The following is a 17,068-nucleotide window of genomic DNA, read 5'->3' on the forward strand; positions in this document are numbered from 1 at the left end:
GTTCTCGACAGCTTGGATCTAGACCTTGTATTAAGGATTGAACAACCCATTACTCTTACGGATAAGAGTTCCTCTAATAAAACAGGATTCGAATAAGCAGGATCGTTCAAATTGTATAAGTTCTATAATCATGAAGCATAAATTTCCAGCGCCATTCAAGGGTGATGTGTCCAATAAGGTAACAGCCAATAAATTTCTTAAAAAAGTATTCCAAAACACTTTGTGAAAAAGCGATAAGGTCGAAACTAGTAAGCTTCTAGCAAACTTGATTTTACTAAAGTATAAGGCTAAATAAAATATATGGGAGTATATCATGGATGTGTCTCATCTTACTTCCAAAATCAACGGCATTAAGCTCTGAGATGTTTCGTAACTTGCTCGTGCATATGGTTTTGATTTTTCTTCCAACATAATTTAGTTAATTTAAGGTTAGTTACAGTTGTCAAAAGAGAAAGTGGACTCCTAATGAGTTCATTTTCATGTTTTGTACAAGAAGAAGAAAGTCTAAAGCAAGAGAGAACTAGAAATACTCACTTGACAAGTATCTCTAAGGACAAATAAAGAATAAAAAAGTTGCATCCGATTCGGTTCAAAAGAATAGAAAACACCTAAAATGATAAACCATCTAGCTGTTACTTTTGTGACAAATCTAGGACACATGAAGAGGACTGTACTAAATATCAGCTTGGCATGTAAGGTCAAGTATACTTCTCATTTGTTCTGTCCCGAGACTAATTTAGTTCAGTATCTAGACAAACTTTGTGGATAAATTTCAATTTCACTATTCAAATAAACGTGTCTATGCGGGGTTACCTAAACAGTTTGAAGCCAATTGATGCTGAAAGATACATCTGTGTGGGAAAATGATAAATCAGTTAAAGTTGAGGCTATGAGAACTCTTAGGTTATTATTAAAAACTAGTTATTATTTGGATTTGAAATAGATATTTGCAGTACCATCATTTTGGATCAAATTTGGTATCTATTTTCACGTTGAACAAATTCAGTTATGGTGTATTTGATAGGTAGGAAATTCCATGGAAAATGGAATTGCAATTCTATCTTTTCAATTTTTTGGTGTTTGATTGAATTTTCACCAAAATGGTGAGAATTCATTTTCCTGCATTACTGTAGCAATTGTTTATTTTATTTTATTTTTTTGCAGTGGAAACAAATTTTAAGAATAATTGTAAAAAAATATTTTCCTTTAATTGGCAATTTTCATGTAAAACAAAGCCAAACGAACATCAAAAGATATATGATTTTCTTGATTTTTTATTTTTTATTTTTGGGTTGGCAATAGAAACAAATTTTATCCTCAATACCAGTAAAATATATCCCTTTAATTGATAATTTTCATGTAAAACAAAATCAAACGAACACCAAAAAATACTTTTATTTCAACATTTTCCACTTGAAAAATTATACCAATCAAACATAATAATTTACAATTTCCAAGAAAATAATTTCTAGACAATTCAATTCCCTGGAATTCGTTTTCAATTCAATTCAATTCCATCTTTGCAATCAAACAGATCCTTACTTTTGTTCAATTGGAAATAGTCAATTCAGTCTTTTTCTTAATTCAAATATTGTGGATATTAGTTATTTATCTGGTTATGATAATCTATATCTGCTTGATACAGTTGCTTTTTTAAAAAAACGCCTTACATGTGAATTCACGCAGTATTAAATATAAATTAACCAATGAGAATTTCACTTAATTATGACATAAGCGATTAGGTCACATCTCCCAAAAATGAATATAAAATCCCATGTTAGAAGATATTCTCGATCCCTTTAATTTTCAGATTTAAGTGTTTGTGTTAATCATATTAAAGGAAAACATACAAATCTAAGGAGACTGTGTGCCAATAAGACTTTGGACATCTTAAAACTAATTTATACGGATATCTGTGGGCCATTTTCTTTGGCATCTTGAAATGGTCATCACTATCGCTACCTATATCTCATCTATTAGAAATCTCAAACACCGGACATATTCAAAGTATACGAAGCTGAGGATGAAAATGAACTCAATAAAAGAATTAAATAAGTCAAATCTTACCATAGTAGTGATTACTGTGACATATATAATGGATCAGGAGAATACTGTCCGGAGCCTTTTGCTAAAATTTCTAGAGGAATCTGGAATTGTCCCATACTACATTAGAATCTCTCTAGGTTGAACTACTAAAAACTGTAGTTTAAATTCTCTATAAAGTTCCAAGTAGAGCAAATATTAAGAGATTACAAATTTTAAAGATATTATTATTAGGTCAATTTTCGAAACGGGAAATATCCGATTCCTTGAGGATGGAAAGTTTGTGGGGGAAATAAGGTTTTAAAGTTAAAGATTTTGTCTTTGAAGAAGAATATATATATGTATCTTTTGTTGCAATTGATAATGATCATGATCAGAGACAAATTATTGCTCCAAATGTTGTTCAAAAAGCAATTTTGGATCAAGATAATATTACAAATTCTCCCATACACAATCAAAAGATTGTTTTAGAAGAACCTCAAGAATAAATGTCATTAAGGAAATTTGCTAAAGAAAAGAGAAAGGCAATTCAGATAACTATATAGCTTTTCTCCAATAAAATAAGGATGGTATTGTATTGTGGAAGAAGATCTGGTCAATCAACTTTCATCATACAATGAAAGGAATAATTCTCAAAAGTAGATTGATGCCATAAATAAAGAGATAAGTCCGTGAGTAACAATGACGTTTGGAAATTCATTCCATTGCCTGAAGGTACGAATTCCATTGATTGTAACTGTATATTTAAAACCAAGAGAGATGCAAAGGGTGATAAAGAGATATATATGGCTCATCTTGTTGCAAATGGCTTTACTCAAAAGAAATGCATTGATTTTAAAAAGACTTTCTCTCCGATTTCTACAAAAGAATCTTTTAGGATTATTATAACACTTATGACACATTTTGATCTTGAGTTACATATGATGGTTTACAAATTAAAGAAATCCATCTACGGGCTTAAGTATATTTTTCGTCAATGAAATCACAACTTTCATCAAATAATTATCTCCTTTGATTTTAAGATAAATGCAATTGATGTTTGTATATACCACAAGTTCAGTGGGAGTAATCATATTTTTCAAGTATTATATGTCGATGATATATTATTTGCCTACAATGATATAGTCTTATTGCACGAAATCAAGTGATTTCTGTCATGAAATTTTGAAATGAAAGATCTTGATAACGCATCTTTCATGTCAGGGATATAAATACACTGGGATCGTTCTCGGGGTATTTTTTGATTATCACAAAATAGCTATATCTATGAAGTTTTTAAAAAGAGATTTGAGATACAGGTATGTAAATCAAGTGATACCCCTATCATTGAGAGAGATAAGTTTAGTCTCAATCAATGTCCTAAGGATAAACTTCAAAAAAAATAAAAAATACTGAAAATTTCCTTTACTTAGCAGTTGGGAGTTTAATGTATGCTTAGGTTTACACACATCTAGATATAGTATTCATTGTTAGAATGCAAGGCAGATATTTAAATAACCGTGGGATCGATATTTGGAAAGCAGACAATTAGGATATTCGGTATTTACAGAGAACTAAGGATCACATGATCACATTCAGAAAAATCAAACCAATTGGAGATCACTGGATATTCTGATTTTAATAATGGAATACGATCGCGGAATTTTATCACCAAACCGCACATTTTGGTTGAATTTGAAATACCACTTTACTTATTCTGTGACAATAACAGTTTTGTATTCTAACAGGAGCTTGAAGACGTCAAAGTTTAAGGAAATAATTCAAAATGTGCAAGTTTTTATGGAATAATTAGGACAAACTCTACAATTACGGTCCGCTTATTAAAGGTCTATCACCCAAGGTCTTTCATGAACATAGTGCTCATTTTTTTTTTTTGGTTTAAACACATAATTCTATCAATGGACATTCGGTTTATTTCAAAAATAAAATATTCAGCTCAATTTCACTCTAATTAAAATTTATGATTGATCTCATTAAAGAATAAGGTAAGACCAATTGCAAATAGGCATGTTTGGATCACATTACATGTAATTTCTATACTACATATCTACACTTGATCTATGTCACTTGATTGTGTTGATATACGTGACTATTGAGAGTTTACTTATGATATTTTTAATGAAGATCACTTTGATCCTATTTGATATAATCAATAGACGAGATTGTTTGGAGATACTTTTGGTTGTGATAGCAAAAGTTTTGACGTCATAAGGTTATATACATTTATCAGGTAACATATATAGCCCAAGTGGGAAATTGTTGGGAAAATTTTAATTTGTCATGTGGGGCCTACACATATAATTAATTGTGTGTAAGGTTATCTTAAAGTTAAGTCCAAAATTAAATTGATCTAATAATGAATTAATTGTTGGGTTTCAAGTATCTAAATAAAGTATGGGTCGGATTATATGTTTAAAGACCACATTTCTTTAGAATTATATTTCATGATGGACGAAATACACATAAAAATTATATATAGGATTATGGTTTCCAATTCATATACAACCTTTCATTCTTTATGTCGTCCCATTAACACGAGAATAAAAGAGAAAACATATCGAAGAGTAAAATCCAAAACCCACAATCAATGATCAAGAAAAGTAAAGTCATGAATCAAGATTATGGATCAAGAAGCAAAACCAACAACAAGAATTAAAGAATGAAAGGAGGCAATACTCAAGATTAAAAGTGAAGAAGTCAAACATGAAAAAATTGCAATATATCTTCAAGATTCAAGATCCAATAATAAAGAATCATTGCCAAAGAATTAAAGTATGTTTTGCATTATTAATTTTTTTGGTGATTTGATATAGAGGGTCTTGGCAATAAAAAGAATTTTGATTTTTAAGTTCTAAAATTTATAATTTTACAAAGTCTAAAGTTTCAACATCCGCATGACAATTTCTCATTGAATGTAGGGCAAAACAACAAAATAAAAATAAAAATTTAGTCAAACAGGTGCTGTTAGCGCTGTATAACCCTGTACAAACAGTTTATTCCAAAGACCCTCTCTAAAGAAAAATCAGTATCTCCATATATTTCGAAATAATATTTCAAAAGGTGCGTTGGCATAATCAAGACTACTTTAAGCAAAAGCAAGTTTTCCCCCGGCATTTCGCCAGAAATTATGACCTAAAACGCTTTTTGTTAATTTTTGCCCATTTGTAGCTGGGGGCCTGCTTGTTGTAGTTTTGTGGCACCCCTGTATTGTGGGGCGCTTGTAGCTTTCGAGACCCTGTTGTTTGGCCCTCAAACTTTGCTTAGTCACATTTTTAATTAAGACTACATAGTACATAGTACCCATTTTGAAGCTCCAAAAATTGACATTACAAAGAAATAAAATTTATGTCTCTGAGCAAAATATAAATGTAAGCATTTGTACAGTGATTGATGCTGGTCTTGTCTGGTGTGGGTGGCCATATTTTTCAGTCTTTAACCAACCACGTTACTTACTCCAACTAGTTCAACATTCAACACTAGCAGAGAAAAAAGAGAGCACCATTTTCTTTTCTTTTTTAACTTCCTCTTGATTTGAAATTTGGAAAATGAACCAAGAAATGAATGGAGTTGAGTTGGAAAATCATCAAGAGAAGATTGACTATGTGTTCAAAGTGGTGGTGATTGGCGACTCAGCCGTGGGCAAGACTCAGTTACTGTCCAGGTTTGCAAGAAACGAGTTCTGTTTTGACTCAAAATCCACCATTGGGGTTGAATTTCAGACCAGAACTGTCACCATTAAATCCAAAGTCATTAAAGCCCAGATCTGGGACACTGCTGGCCAGGAAAGGTAAAGACTTCCCCTCTTTCTTTCTTAAACTATTTACTTTTTGGGTTCCTGCAGAAAATTTGGTAGGCAGCAATCGGGATCTCAAAATTAGAATCTGAAACGATCGTGTAAAAGTTTAAGATTTGTATAGTAGTTGTGATTTCCAGGATAATTCTGGGTGATATTTTAACTCAGGTACAGGGCAGTAACAAGTGCTTATTACAGAGGTGCTCTAGGGGCTATGTTAGTGTATGACACGACCAAAAGACAGAGTTTTGATCATGTGGCTAGATGGGTTGAGGAACTGAGGGGACATGCTGATAATTCCATTGTGATCATGTTAATTGGGAACAAAGCAGATCTTGTGGATTTGAGGGCTGTCCCAACTGAGGATGCCGTGGAGTTTGCAGAAAACCAAGGCCTTTTTTTCTTTGAGACATCAGCACTCAATGGTGACAATGTAGAACCTGCTTTCTTTAAACTGCTCGAGGAAATTTACAATGTGGTTTCGAGGAAGGCATTGGATTGCAGCAATGGAAACGCCAACGAGAACAATGGAGGTCTGCTTAAAGGTTTGAAAATTGACGTAAAATCTGGTGCAGATTTTGAAGTTAGTGAAATCAAGAAATTGTCAACATGCTCTTGCTAATTATCTTTAGTGGGTAAAAAGCATTTGAGAACGTTCCAATTTAGTGCTGTCGTAGAAGAAAAAATGGGCTGTTTCAAATGAATTTTCATTTGCTGTACCTTCGAGTGGAAAGTGTCGGTCGGTGTCGGTTGGTGCCGTATCCCATTTGGAATTATGTTATATAATATGGTTTGATCCAATGAACATTCTTTTCAGCATTTGAATTACATCATAAAATTTTGCACATCCTACTTTACTGATGGCATGCATGGACCGTGGCATAAAATAAATCTCTTAATTCATAAGACTAAAGCACATTAGGAAAATATGTATAAATGGTTTTGTTTGTAAATAAATAAAAATAAGTAATGGATATATGAATAGTATTTGTAGGCCTTACTAAACATGAGAGAAACATAAGGAAAACTAGTTCTAGTCGAGCTCCACGGGCATGGCACAGTGGTAATATATGATGGTTCTTTACGGATTATCTAAGGTTCGAATCTTCAATGTAGCTAGAAGACAACATTTATATTAGAAAGCATATGTCATGTGGAGACAAAGTTATGGTGCACTTTGTCGTCCCTCCAAAGATTTTGTCTGCACGTCGTAAAGGTAAGTCTACAGGCAGGAGGACAACTTCTCGAATGTTTGGCCCAAGTGTGTATAAGTTGTAATCGCATCCGAATTTACTTGGGTGGCGAATTGAAGGAGAAGGTTATCACTCCTCAAGATTAGTCAAGCAAAGTTCGGATACCTAAGTCACAAAAAAAAAAGATCTAGCCGATCATATGGATTAACATTGTAATAGGTTTAATATCTTCATGATTCGAAGTTTAGAAGTCAGTCTTAACTTGATTGTGAATCAAATATTGCACGGAATGTAACTACTTTTAAATTGTTAATTGAACATTGCACAATCACTATTTGCTTCCTTAAAATATATATTAGGTAGTTCATAAATGAATACAAGAAAATGGAAAAAGAAAAAAAATCAAGGATGGCTCATGGTCTTAAGCGTGTCAATCAGATTTAGACATAATGATGCAATAAGGAGGCCAATTGAGCGTGAAATTAGCTGTCATTGAAGTTGCTATATAAAAGATGTTTTTTACCGTAATATTTCATATTCCCTTGTCACACGTTTGCTTTAATTTCAACAGAGTAGGGTGAGGGTGAGGGTGGGGGTGGGGGCAAGGGATATAATAAATGGGTTATGCTACATGTACATAATAATTTATATAATGATTTATCAACAGATGATGTGGCAAGATAATTGGATCAAAATCACATCAATCAAATAATTTTTTCACTTACATCTTGACTTCATCGTTATGTAAAACATTATGTACAAGAAATATTTTTCATAATGAAAGGTACCTTAGTTAGGTAAAAAATCACTGAATCCACGCCTACGTATTGAATATGTTATTCTTTAGCAATGGTCAAAGTCACATTGTCGAATAAATAAAAATGTATCCTAACTTTACTTCACTGAACAATGTAATAGTAACTTCACTAGTACATGGACTATTACGCTTTTGTTGGTGAAGGCGTCACTCCTAAAAATTAGGTAAAATTATAAGGCAAGAGATAGCTTAAACTTTAATTAATCTGCAGAATAATGTCATAAAATAAAATATAGAGCCTTTTTTGCAACTAGACCAGAAAACAATCAAAATTCTAGCAAGTAGTTAACATCTAGCTGCTGCTTATTTTAAGAAAACAGCTTTGCTGAGTGTTTGCGACAATGTTGATTATGTGGCTTGTATTTTATGTATATACGAGCTAGTTGATGGGGTGAAGGGACGGGCCGATAATTTTGGAATAATTTCGGAATTAAAGATCTATATAAATTAACCTATAGTAATCTTGTCTGAAGTGAGTGAATTATTGTGTGTCATACAATGGACGTAGACAAATTGTCAAACCACTTAAATTCCTGTGTGTCGATCTTATTGTTCTTCTCTTTTTCGATTTTACGGTTCACTTTTGCACAACATGGAATATATTTTCCACCGAAGAAAATAAAGCTGGCGAAAGGAAGGACCAATAAAATCTTATAGATTATTGTGGTAATGGTATCTTTAAAATAAATCCACACATGGACCCCATAGCTTTGATAGCTGTGAAATTTACTACGAAAGAAAATTTATAAGCATCAAAAACACTTGCGTGGAATTTCTAGTACACGACAAGAACTAGTAATAAATAAGGGTGCGTTTGATTGCACACGTTCATAAAAAATACATTTTTTCCACTTAATTTTCTACTTTTGTCTTGTTTGATTGACGATTTTTTCCAAAGAAAATGTTTTCATTTTTTTTATCAGGTGACCACATTTTCCTTGAAAACAAAGAAAATGTTTTCTTTGAGGAAAGGTGAATTTTATTTTCGGTGGAATTCATCTTTCAATCTTCTCTCTTCTACACATTCACGTTGTCTCTCTCTCATCCACTTGCCCACAATAAAAGGGTTTCTTCCCTCTCTCTCATAAGCCCTTCATAGTTACTCTCTCAGAACTCTCTTTGAGCATAATATTATAAATTTATTTGATTGTATCTTTGAGCATAACAATTTATTTGCTTATGTAAAAAAAGGTTTTTTCTTGGTCATCTTTAACAACCAATTTCAGATACAACATAATATTATAAATTTATTGATGAAGTATCCTGACTACCTTTCTTTTAAACTGTAAATTTTATTTTATTTCAAAGTTATGCATAACCTCAAAAACTTGATTTTTATCGAATAAAAAAATAAATATTTGTCAATTAAATATAAGAGACCAATTCCTGTGGTAAATAACACACCTATGGAACATTTATTTTTATTTCGAATATAATATTTTGTCTATAGGATTAATTATTGAATTGTAAGGATGTTGATGTTATATATAATGGGAATGAATATAGTGATTACTTTAAGATTTTGAAATTGTTTTAGGGATGCATTTAGAGCGGGATGAATGTATAAAATTTGTGTGGATATATAGTATTTAAATGAATTAATTCAATAAGGACAATATTGAAAACTAACGTGGATGACAATAATAATTTTTTAAAATTTTAATATTTTTATAGGGATGAATATATAAAAAGTTGTGGATGTAAATAATCGTACCTTTTCTAAAAATTGATTAACTAATTTTCATGGAAAAAAATTATAATTTCCATGGAATATAGTGGTTATTAAACAACTAAAGTTAGAAAAATGACTATTTTCATGGAAAATAATGGTTATCAAACACGAAAAGATGAAAAATTGCAACATTTTCTTGGTTAAAATTTAAGTCAATCAAATACCTGTAATCAACAATTTCCATGTAAATAATTTCTGAGTAATTAAATTCCCTGGAAAATATTTTCTTTCCATGCAATCTTCTTGCTTGCAATCAAACGGATCCTAAATGTTTAAAGCATGACTAGTTAGAGCAAAAATGTTGATTATGTCGCTCGTATTTTATATATATAGGGGCTAGTTGATGAAGCGGAAGGGATGGGCTGATCTTTTAAGGATAATTTTCGGATTAGGGTTTTATATAAATAACCTATAGTAACCCTATTTGAAATGAGTCGTATGTCGTACAATGAGAGTAGGTAAATTGTCAAACCACTTAAATTTATGTGTTGCTCTTACTGTTCTTCTTTTCGATTTTACTGTTCACCTTGCACGAGAAAGAATATATTTTCTTTCATTTTCCACCGTGAACATGAAGCTGGCAAAAGGAAGGACCAATAAAACTTGATTATCGTGGTAATGGCATCTTTAAAATAAAATCACACATGGATCGCCATATTTTTTATAATAAGCAACAAGTAGTAGTAAATAAGTAAAAGTTTAAAACATGAATGGTTAGAGCAACTTTGCTTTCCACTTAAGGAAAATATGTTATTATAAATATACTTGTGAAAGAAAACCTTTTTAAGGTAAAGTAAGAAATCTACATGATCATATAGACTAACATTGTAATTTTGTTAGAATTCATAAGCCATCACCAACCACGGTATACAAAGATTCAAATTAATATGTATATTAAGGTTTATTTGATAAGACATTAGGAATTAAAATGAAAAAGAAAAGTAAAACATATTAGGACACCTTAGATGCAGCACCACATTCCGAAGATACATTAATTCCAAACCTAGTGGATCGTGAAAAATGAGGTATTGGTTGTAATGGTGACATATTGTGGGGTGGGTGAAATGTTGATGGTTGGTTGGTGGTGGTATGGACGGGGATTGTAGAGTGGATTTCGATGGATTGGATTGGGGAGTAGAGGTGGTTGTGTAAGAATACCTTTTTGGCTTTTTCTATTTAAATTATTTTATTCCTTATTTTTGTAAATAATTATATTTAGTTGTGATCTATCTATAGTATTTGAAAAAATCAAAAACTCTTATTGCAAATTTTCCTTTATTTTTTATTTCATTTCTTTATTTTATTATTTAAAGATGAGGGCGTATTCATCATTTTAGGCTAATTCAACAACTAAAATTATTGGAAGGACGTGATTTGCAATCAAGTCAAAGGTTGGGGATATCTATGCTAAAGAAAAGGTTGGGGTAAATTATTAACAGTTTAAAAGTTGACGACGAGAATACAAATTTTCCTATATTATATAATTCGAATGTAAATAAACTATTTATTTCATTTCTTTATTTTATTATTTAAAGATGAGGGCGTATTCATCATTTTAGGCTAATTCAACAACTAAAATTATTGGAAGGACGTGATTTGCAATCAAGTCAAAGGTTGGGGATATCTATGCTAAAGAAAAGGTTGGGGTAAATTATTAACAGTTTAAAAGTTGACGACGAGAATACAAATTTTCCTATATTATATAATTCGAATGTAAATAAACTAAATTAATACTATTAACACAAAATGAATGTAGACTAAGAAAATGGATCACATTTTAATTGCATAAAAGGTCCATAATCATAATTATTATCATACTTATGTTAGTTTATGTCCAAAAGATTTATTTGTCCCTCGTATTTTAAATAAGTCAAAAAATATAAAATTAAGATATTTGCCCCCTATTTTAACACACATTAACAATATTTTTGGATAAAAACTGTGATTAATGATAATATTTGTTAGTTAGAATGAAATGTTAAAGATAAAGATATGATGGAAAAATTAAGAATATAAACGTGACTATACATAAAAGTCAAAAACCTTTAGTTACAATTATAATAAAAAGATGTAGAGTTCATATAACTTCTCTCCATGTGTGAATTTTGTAAGCAATTTTTGTCGTACTTTGGTAAAGATTGACGGGAAGACGATATTACTAGGAGGTATTGTGAATGAATTTAAAATAGAATAATGTGATTTGCAGTCAATCACTACGACAATCGTTTTACGTAATATACATATTGTAGGTAGTTATTTGATATATGAATCAATAAAAAATTATCACATTAACGTATCAAAATCGAGTAAACTGCATAATTCACCCCCTACAAACAACCACATTAATGCATCACTACCACATATATCCATCAAAACTGCCAAATCTTGTTGACTCTCTCTCTCTCTCTCTCTTATTATTATTTTTTTAATTTATTTACCCCCCACCCTTCTTTGACCAACTCTTTTTCTTTCTTTTTGGATCCTCTGGTTGCAACGACGGTTTGGCTGAATTGCAGAGATAAATTCAATGAATCAATGTGTCTCTTCCTTTTACCTTAGCTATAATCGAAGTTCTCATTTATTATTATTATTATTAATTTTTTTTTTTTTTTGAGGCCTTGGGTTGGTTGTTTATAAATTATAAATATACAAAACTGTGTAGGGGATAAGTAAGTAATACTTGAGGTTCCCAAGAAATAAGTGAAAAAAAATAATTTGATTGATTATGAACAATTTATAAATCGTAGTCAAACAAGGACAGAATCTTGTTCTCAATAAAATTTATAACAAGATATATCAATTACTCTGCATGATTTTGATATTTTGTTCATTATTAGATACAAGATATGCAGCAAACAGGTAAATTCTTTACTAAAACCATATTGCCACTGTAAAGGAAAAATGTGCTTGTGCAAGTTGTACGTGTTGGGAGGCACAGTGTTATTCTTGTTTTCTACTCTTTTACACTGTTATCATATTAATGAATAATGAGATTCATAATAATTGATGAAAAAATAACTGTTGGGAAATTTACATCATCGGGAAAATGGAGAAGAAACATGAAGAACAAAACGAATATAAAAGGCTCAAATATGACATTATATCGTTGTCCTCAAATGACATTTGCCCTCTCTCCAGATTATAGGAGATGCTTCAAGGGTTTTACAGCAAACGGTTTGAAAAATTGATCAAGTCTTGTTGTAGAAAAACACTAAAGCACAAATGATTTTCTACCCGAACTTGAAGAACACAAGAGGAAAGAATTGAATATGGAAGAAAGGAGGTTTGATCCTTTTTGTGGAATGAAAATAATGTTTTTCATATGTTTGTAAAAAAAAAAATAAAAGAAAAATTCAATGTCCATCTAACACATATTTATAGCCATGGATCATAGCTTTTCGAAGTGGTGCCAAAACAAGTGAAAGCCGCCAAAAAATTGGATTGAAAACTGCTCGACAGCTAGTTTTCCTCTTCTATGCGGTCTCATAGAGGCTTTTAATTCCTGTAACATGCCATGCAGTCGCATGGCATGTTGTCCCATGTGACCGCATGGGTAATTGTTTTGGCTTCTCAATTCCGTTTCGTTCTGTTCCATTTCGCACACTTGATTCTTTTGATGTTGAACAATATGCATTAATTCCCCACTTGTTCAACACTCAATAAGATCTCATATTAAAATAATATGATACACATACATAAGGATTAGATATCTTTCAATTTGAATCTAACCATAGTGTAATTCAAACAAGGTAAAGCTGGAATCTACGGTTGCGTAAAACTTTGAACCAGTTATTCCATGTGACAATATCGGTAAGAACACACACACGAGTACCACGCGTTCTCAAGTTCCTCAACTCGCTTAGCGCTTTTATGGCCTTGCGCTCATCCTATTCAACAAACTTTTAAGAACGAAATTTCAACTCTCAATTGAGGCGGTACCGCTTCGAAATTCGTTTAGGTGAAGTTCTTTCAGAACCTTTGTTACATTTAGAGGTATTTGTATTTTAACACTAAACTCCATTAAGAGTTTTAATGTTCAACCCTCACTTCAATAAAAACCAGCATTATTTTAACTAGGAAATGATCATTGCGGATTTAAATAATGCTGTAACTATCCACATATCAAATAACTTGTTTTTTTTTCTTTTTTTCTTTTTTTTTTTTTTGTTGATAAGAGAACCCGCAGCCGCTACCCAAAGGTGCGCACTAGGTAAACCTCGCCTTGTGATCCTAGCCGGCAAAGGACCACAAGGAGGTAAACCAGCCTAGGTTACCCATAGCTGACCGGCTCAAATCAAGAAGGCCAATAGGCAGCTCCAACGGGAGTCGAACTAGCAACCTCACGATTGCTAGTCCAACTGCCCGACCAACTTGGCTGGGGTTGCCCCCTTCAAATAACTTGTTGTTATCCTTTGAACCCGTGGATTAACTTTTGAGTAATAACAGGTAGGGTTGCTGTCATTGGTGGACCTTTTTAAATTAGGAGTTTCAACCCCATCCTACTCGAAGTAAACTCTGCTAAATCTTTATTTAGAGACTTAGTCAAAGAATCCACTAAATTTCTACAAAAATTATCCCTTTTTTGATAATTTCCTTGTGATGTTACGTCTAAAACTCATGAGTCTTGACTTTCCATTATGTGTGACTTAGTATCTTTATTAAATGTAGTTAGTCAACGATCGATTCATTTAATAGATACACTTGTCACCACCAAGAAATCTTTTATGAAGCTCCATTCTTCTCACTAGATTTATTTAAAGCTTTATTGATGTTCAAACACAGTTGAAAGATTTTTATCAAATAATTACACTAGTCAATCACTTTTACTGGTGGATCTCATAAATGGGTATTCGATTCTCATCATTGATTTATTTCAATGGTCATTAAATATTCCCATTGGTTTTGCAAACACCATAATAGCTTTTACTTACTTCATCCACTTTAGACTTGGTGCTTTCATCCTTATAATTATATACAAGGGCTCTACTACCTTTCTCTTTCATAGATATCTTTCTATGATTAAAATGTATAAGTAACTTTTATACTAAGTTACCCTCACAATTCCTCAATTAGGAATTCATATGCAATTTTGTAATATTGCATTTTGAACTTCTCATATAAGTTCACAAGTATTAATATTAACCCCCACATTTTGGGTTATGCTTGAAATTAAAGTTCATCAATATATCAACCAATCCAACCATCTTTAATTTTGATCACACTATTTGATCAAGGTCATCTTATAGACCATTGATGCTTTTCCAAGCATAAACCAACTCAATTGGTTCCATGATTGAAGTCAATTCAATTAATGAAGATGACTAAATATCTTGATTCACAAGAATTACAACTTGTCACTTTCACAGGATAGCGTTATATCGCATCGAACAATAAGGCATATATTTACCTTATTCATTGTAACAAAATCAAAATTTGTCAAACTCTTATGCAAATGCAGTTTGCATAAAACTATCTTATTGAAATTCATCGAATTAATGAATGCAATCACCATCGACCAAAGTTGATACAATTTCAACAAGACATGAAGTCAATCGTTAAGTTTATCATGTCATTTTCCATTTTCTAGTGGAAGAAATGGTCATGAAAGTTCACATACTTTCTTTCATAAATTCTAACACTTTAGAATTTTTCCATATGTAACTTATGCAATATCATGAATATTATTGCAATAATATAGTATGCACATCAGAATTTCGACAATTCATCTTTATATTGGGACTACACTTGTCAATAATGATGTTCTTACATATTCATTTCCTTGCCATGATTTCATACTCTGGTTAAAAAAATTATTTTTTCCACATTAAGGGATTAGTCTTTATCAAGACCAACAGCACTCTTACATGTGCTCCTATCCTAGATCACAACGTGATCATCATAACAATTTTAACTTTTGGCCAAAATAGAGTCACCTCTCCTTGAGATAACCAAACCTTGGGCCAATTACACAGTGGCCTGCACAAATGTATGCTCATTCATGACGAATTGTTGGGTTACAATAGAAATGAAGGAGCATAGGTTTTCATGTGTTTTCGCATATCCACTATACCATATCCATATAGTGGATATGCTATTTGAAGTCACCATGACAAAACGTTTCATCAAATCGTCATAGATTAACGATTTAAAGAACATCAATTATCCCTTTGAAAATATATTTTCACGTAAATCATTTATCATGCATACTTCAATAGGTGCAAATGAACCGGTATACATGTTTAATGTTACAAAGTTCTAAACTAGTTAAATCTCAAAGGATGAACTTTTCAACCATTTAAACCAATAATGTAATATGCACATTTTCATCATGACACAGATTCCATTTCCAACCGGCAAAAACAAGTAAGGCTAAAAACCACACTATATTCTTGTGCCGCCGAACATGCTTCTCAATTTAGACATAATAGATTTGTAAAGCAAAACACATTCTGTCATTTAAGTTAAATTCACAAACTTATATATGCTTGAAATCGAAAATCAATTTCAACTTAACGAATCGTCACCAACACCCGTAAATCAATGGTTGGCATAGGCAGTTATAATAGCATATGATCATACACAATTTGCCTTTTGCGTTCACAAAATCGAATCATAGTTTTGACTTACCAACATGGAATTTGAGAAGGCAAATGAAAATTACCGAATTCGAACACATAATGATGGATTCAATCTTTTCGTATTTCAAGCACTTCTTTCAAATCGTTCTTTTCAACGCCCTTAGAAGAAATTTCAATTTGTCTTTGCCATCTCATGAAGTTCGTTGCATCAAGCAGTCCACATGAACAAGAATCTTGATCCACCAACTTGATCATCGCCATATTTCATTCTCCATCACAAAAATATCTTTTGAGATTGTTGGGAAATTTACATTATCGGGAAAATGGAAAAGAAACATGAAAAACAAAACGAATATGAAAGACTCAAACACGACATTATATTGTTGTCCTCAAAGGATATTTGTCCCCTCTCCTGATTATACGAGATGCTTCAAGGGTTTTCCGACAAACGGTTTGAATGATTGATCAAGCCTTGTTGTAGGAAAACACTAAAGCATAAATGATTTTTTACCCAAACTTGAAGAACACGAGAGGGAAGAATTGAATATGAAGAAAGAAGGTTTGATCCTTTTTGTGGAATGAAATTAATGTTTCTCATATGTTTGTAAAAAAAAAAAAATTCAATGTCCATCTAACACATATTTATAGCCATGGATCATACTTTCAAGAAGTGGTGCCAAAACAAGTGAAAACAGCCAAAAAATCGAATTGAAAATTGCCTAACGGCTAGTTTTCCTCTTCTATGCAGTCGTATAGAGTGACTCTATGCGACCGCATAGATCACTCAAACCAGGGGCTTCTAATTTTTGTAACATGCCATGCGGTCGCATGGCATGTTGTCCCATGCGACCGCATGGGTCATTGTTTTGGCTTCTCAATTCCGTTTCGTTCTTTTTCATTTCGCACACTTGA

At 32.0% G+C, this 17,068-nt stretch overlaps 1 protein-coding gene across 1 annotated transcript; it reads left to right on the forward strand.

Annotated features, from left to right (window-relative positions):
* The first annotated feature begins 5,356 nt into the window (after positions 1-5,356).
* LOC111381327 (ras-related protein RABA3) lies at positions 5,357-6,655 on the forward strand. The gene is made up of 2 exons (XM_023005109.1): positions 5,357-5,830; positions 6,005-6,655. Exons 1-2 carry the CDS (start codon positions 5,589-5,591, stop codon positions 6,456-6,458), a joined length of 696 nt encoding a protein of 231 aa, XP_022860877.1. The 5' UTR covers positions 5,357-5,588; the 3' UTR covers positions 6,459-6,655.
* The last annotated feature ends 10,413 nt before the right edge of the window (positions 6,656-17,068 follow it).

This window comes from Olea europaea, unplaced genomic scaffold (genome assembly GCF_002742605.1).
Source record: "Olea europaea var. sylvestris unplaced genomic scaffold, O_europaea_v1 scaffold2286, whole genome shotgun sequence".
Classification (NCBI taxonomy): domain Eukaryota; kingdom Viridiplantae; phylum Streptophyta; class Magnoliopsida; order Lamiales; family Oleaceae; genus Olea; species Olea europaea.

Coding starts and splice junctions, on each gene's coding strand:
- LOC111381327 (XM_023005109.1), top strand. CDS start 5,589: ATGAACCAAGAAATGAATGGAGTTGAGTTGGAAAATCATCAAGAGAAG. Junction 5,831..6,004: donor GACACTGCTGGCCAGGAAAG/GTAAAGACTTCC, acceptor ATTTTAACTCAG/GTACAGGGCAGTAACAAGTG.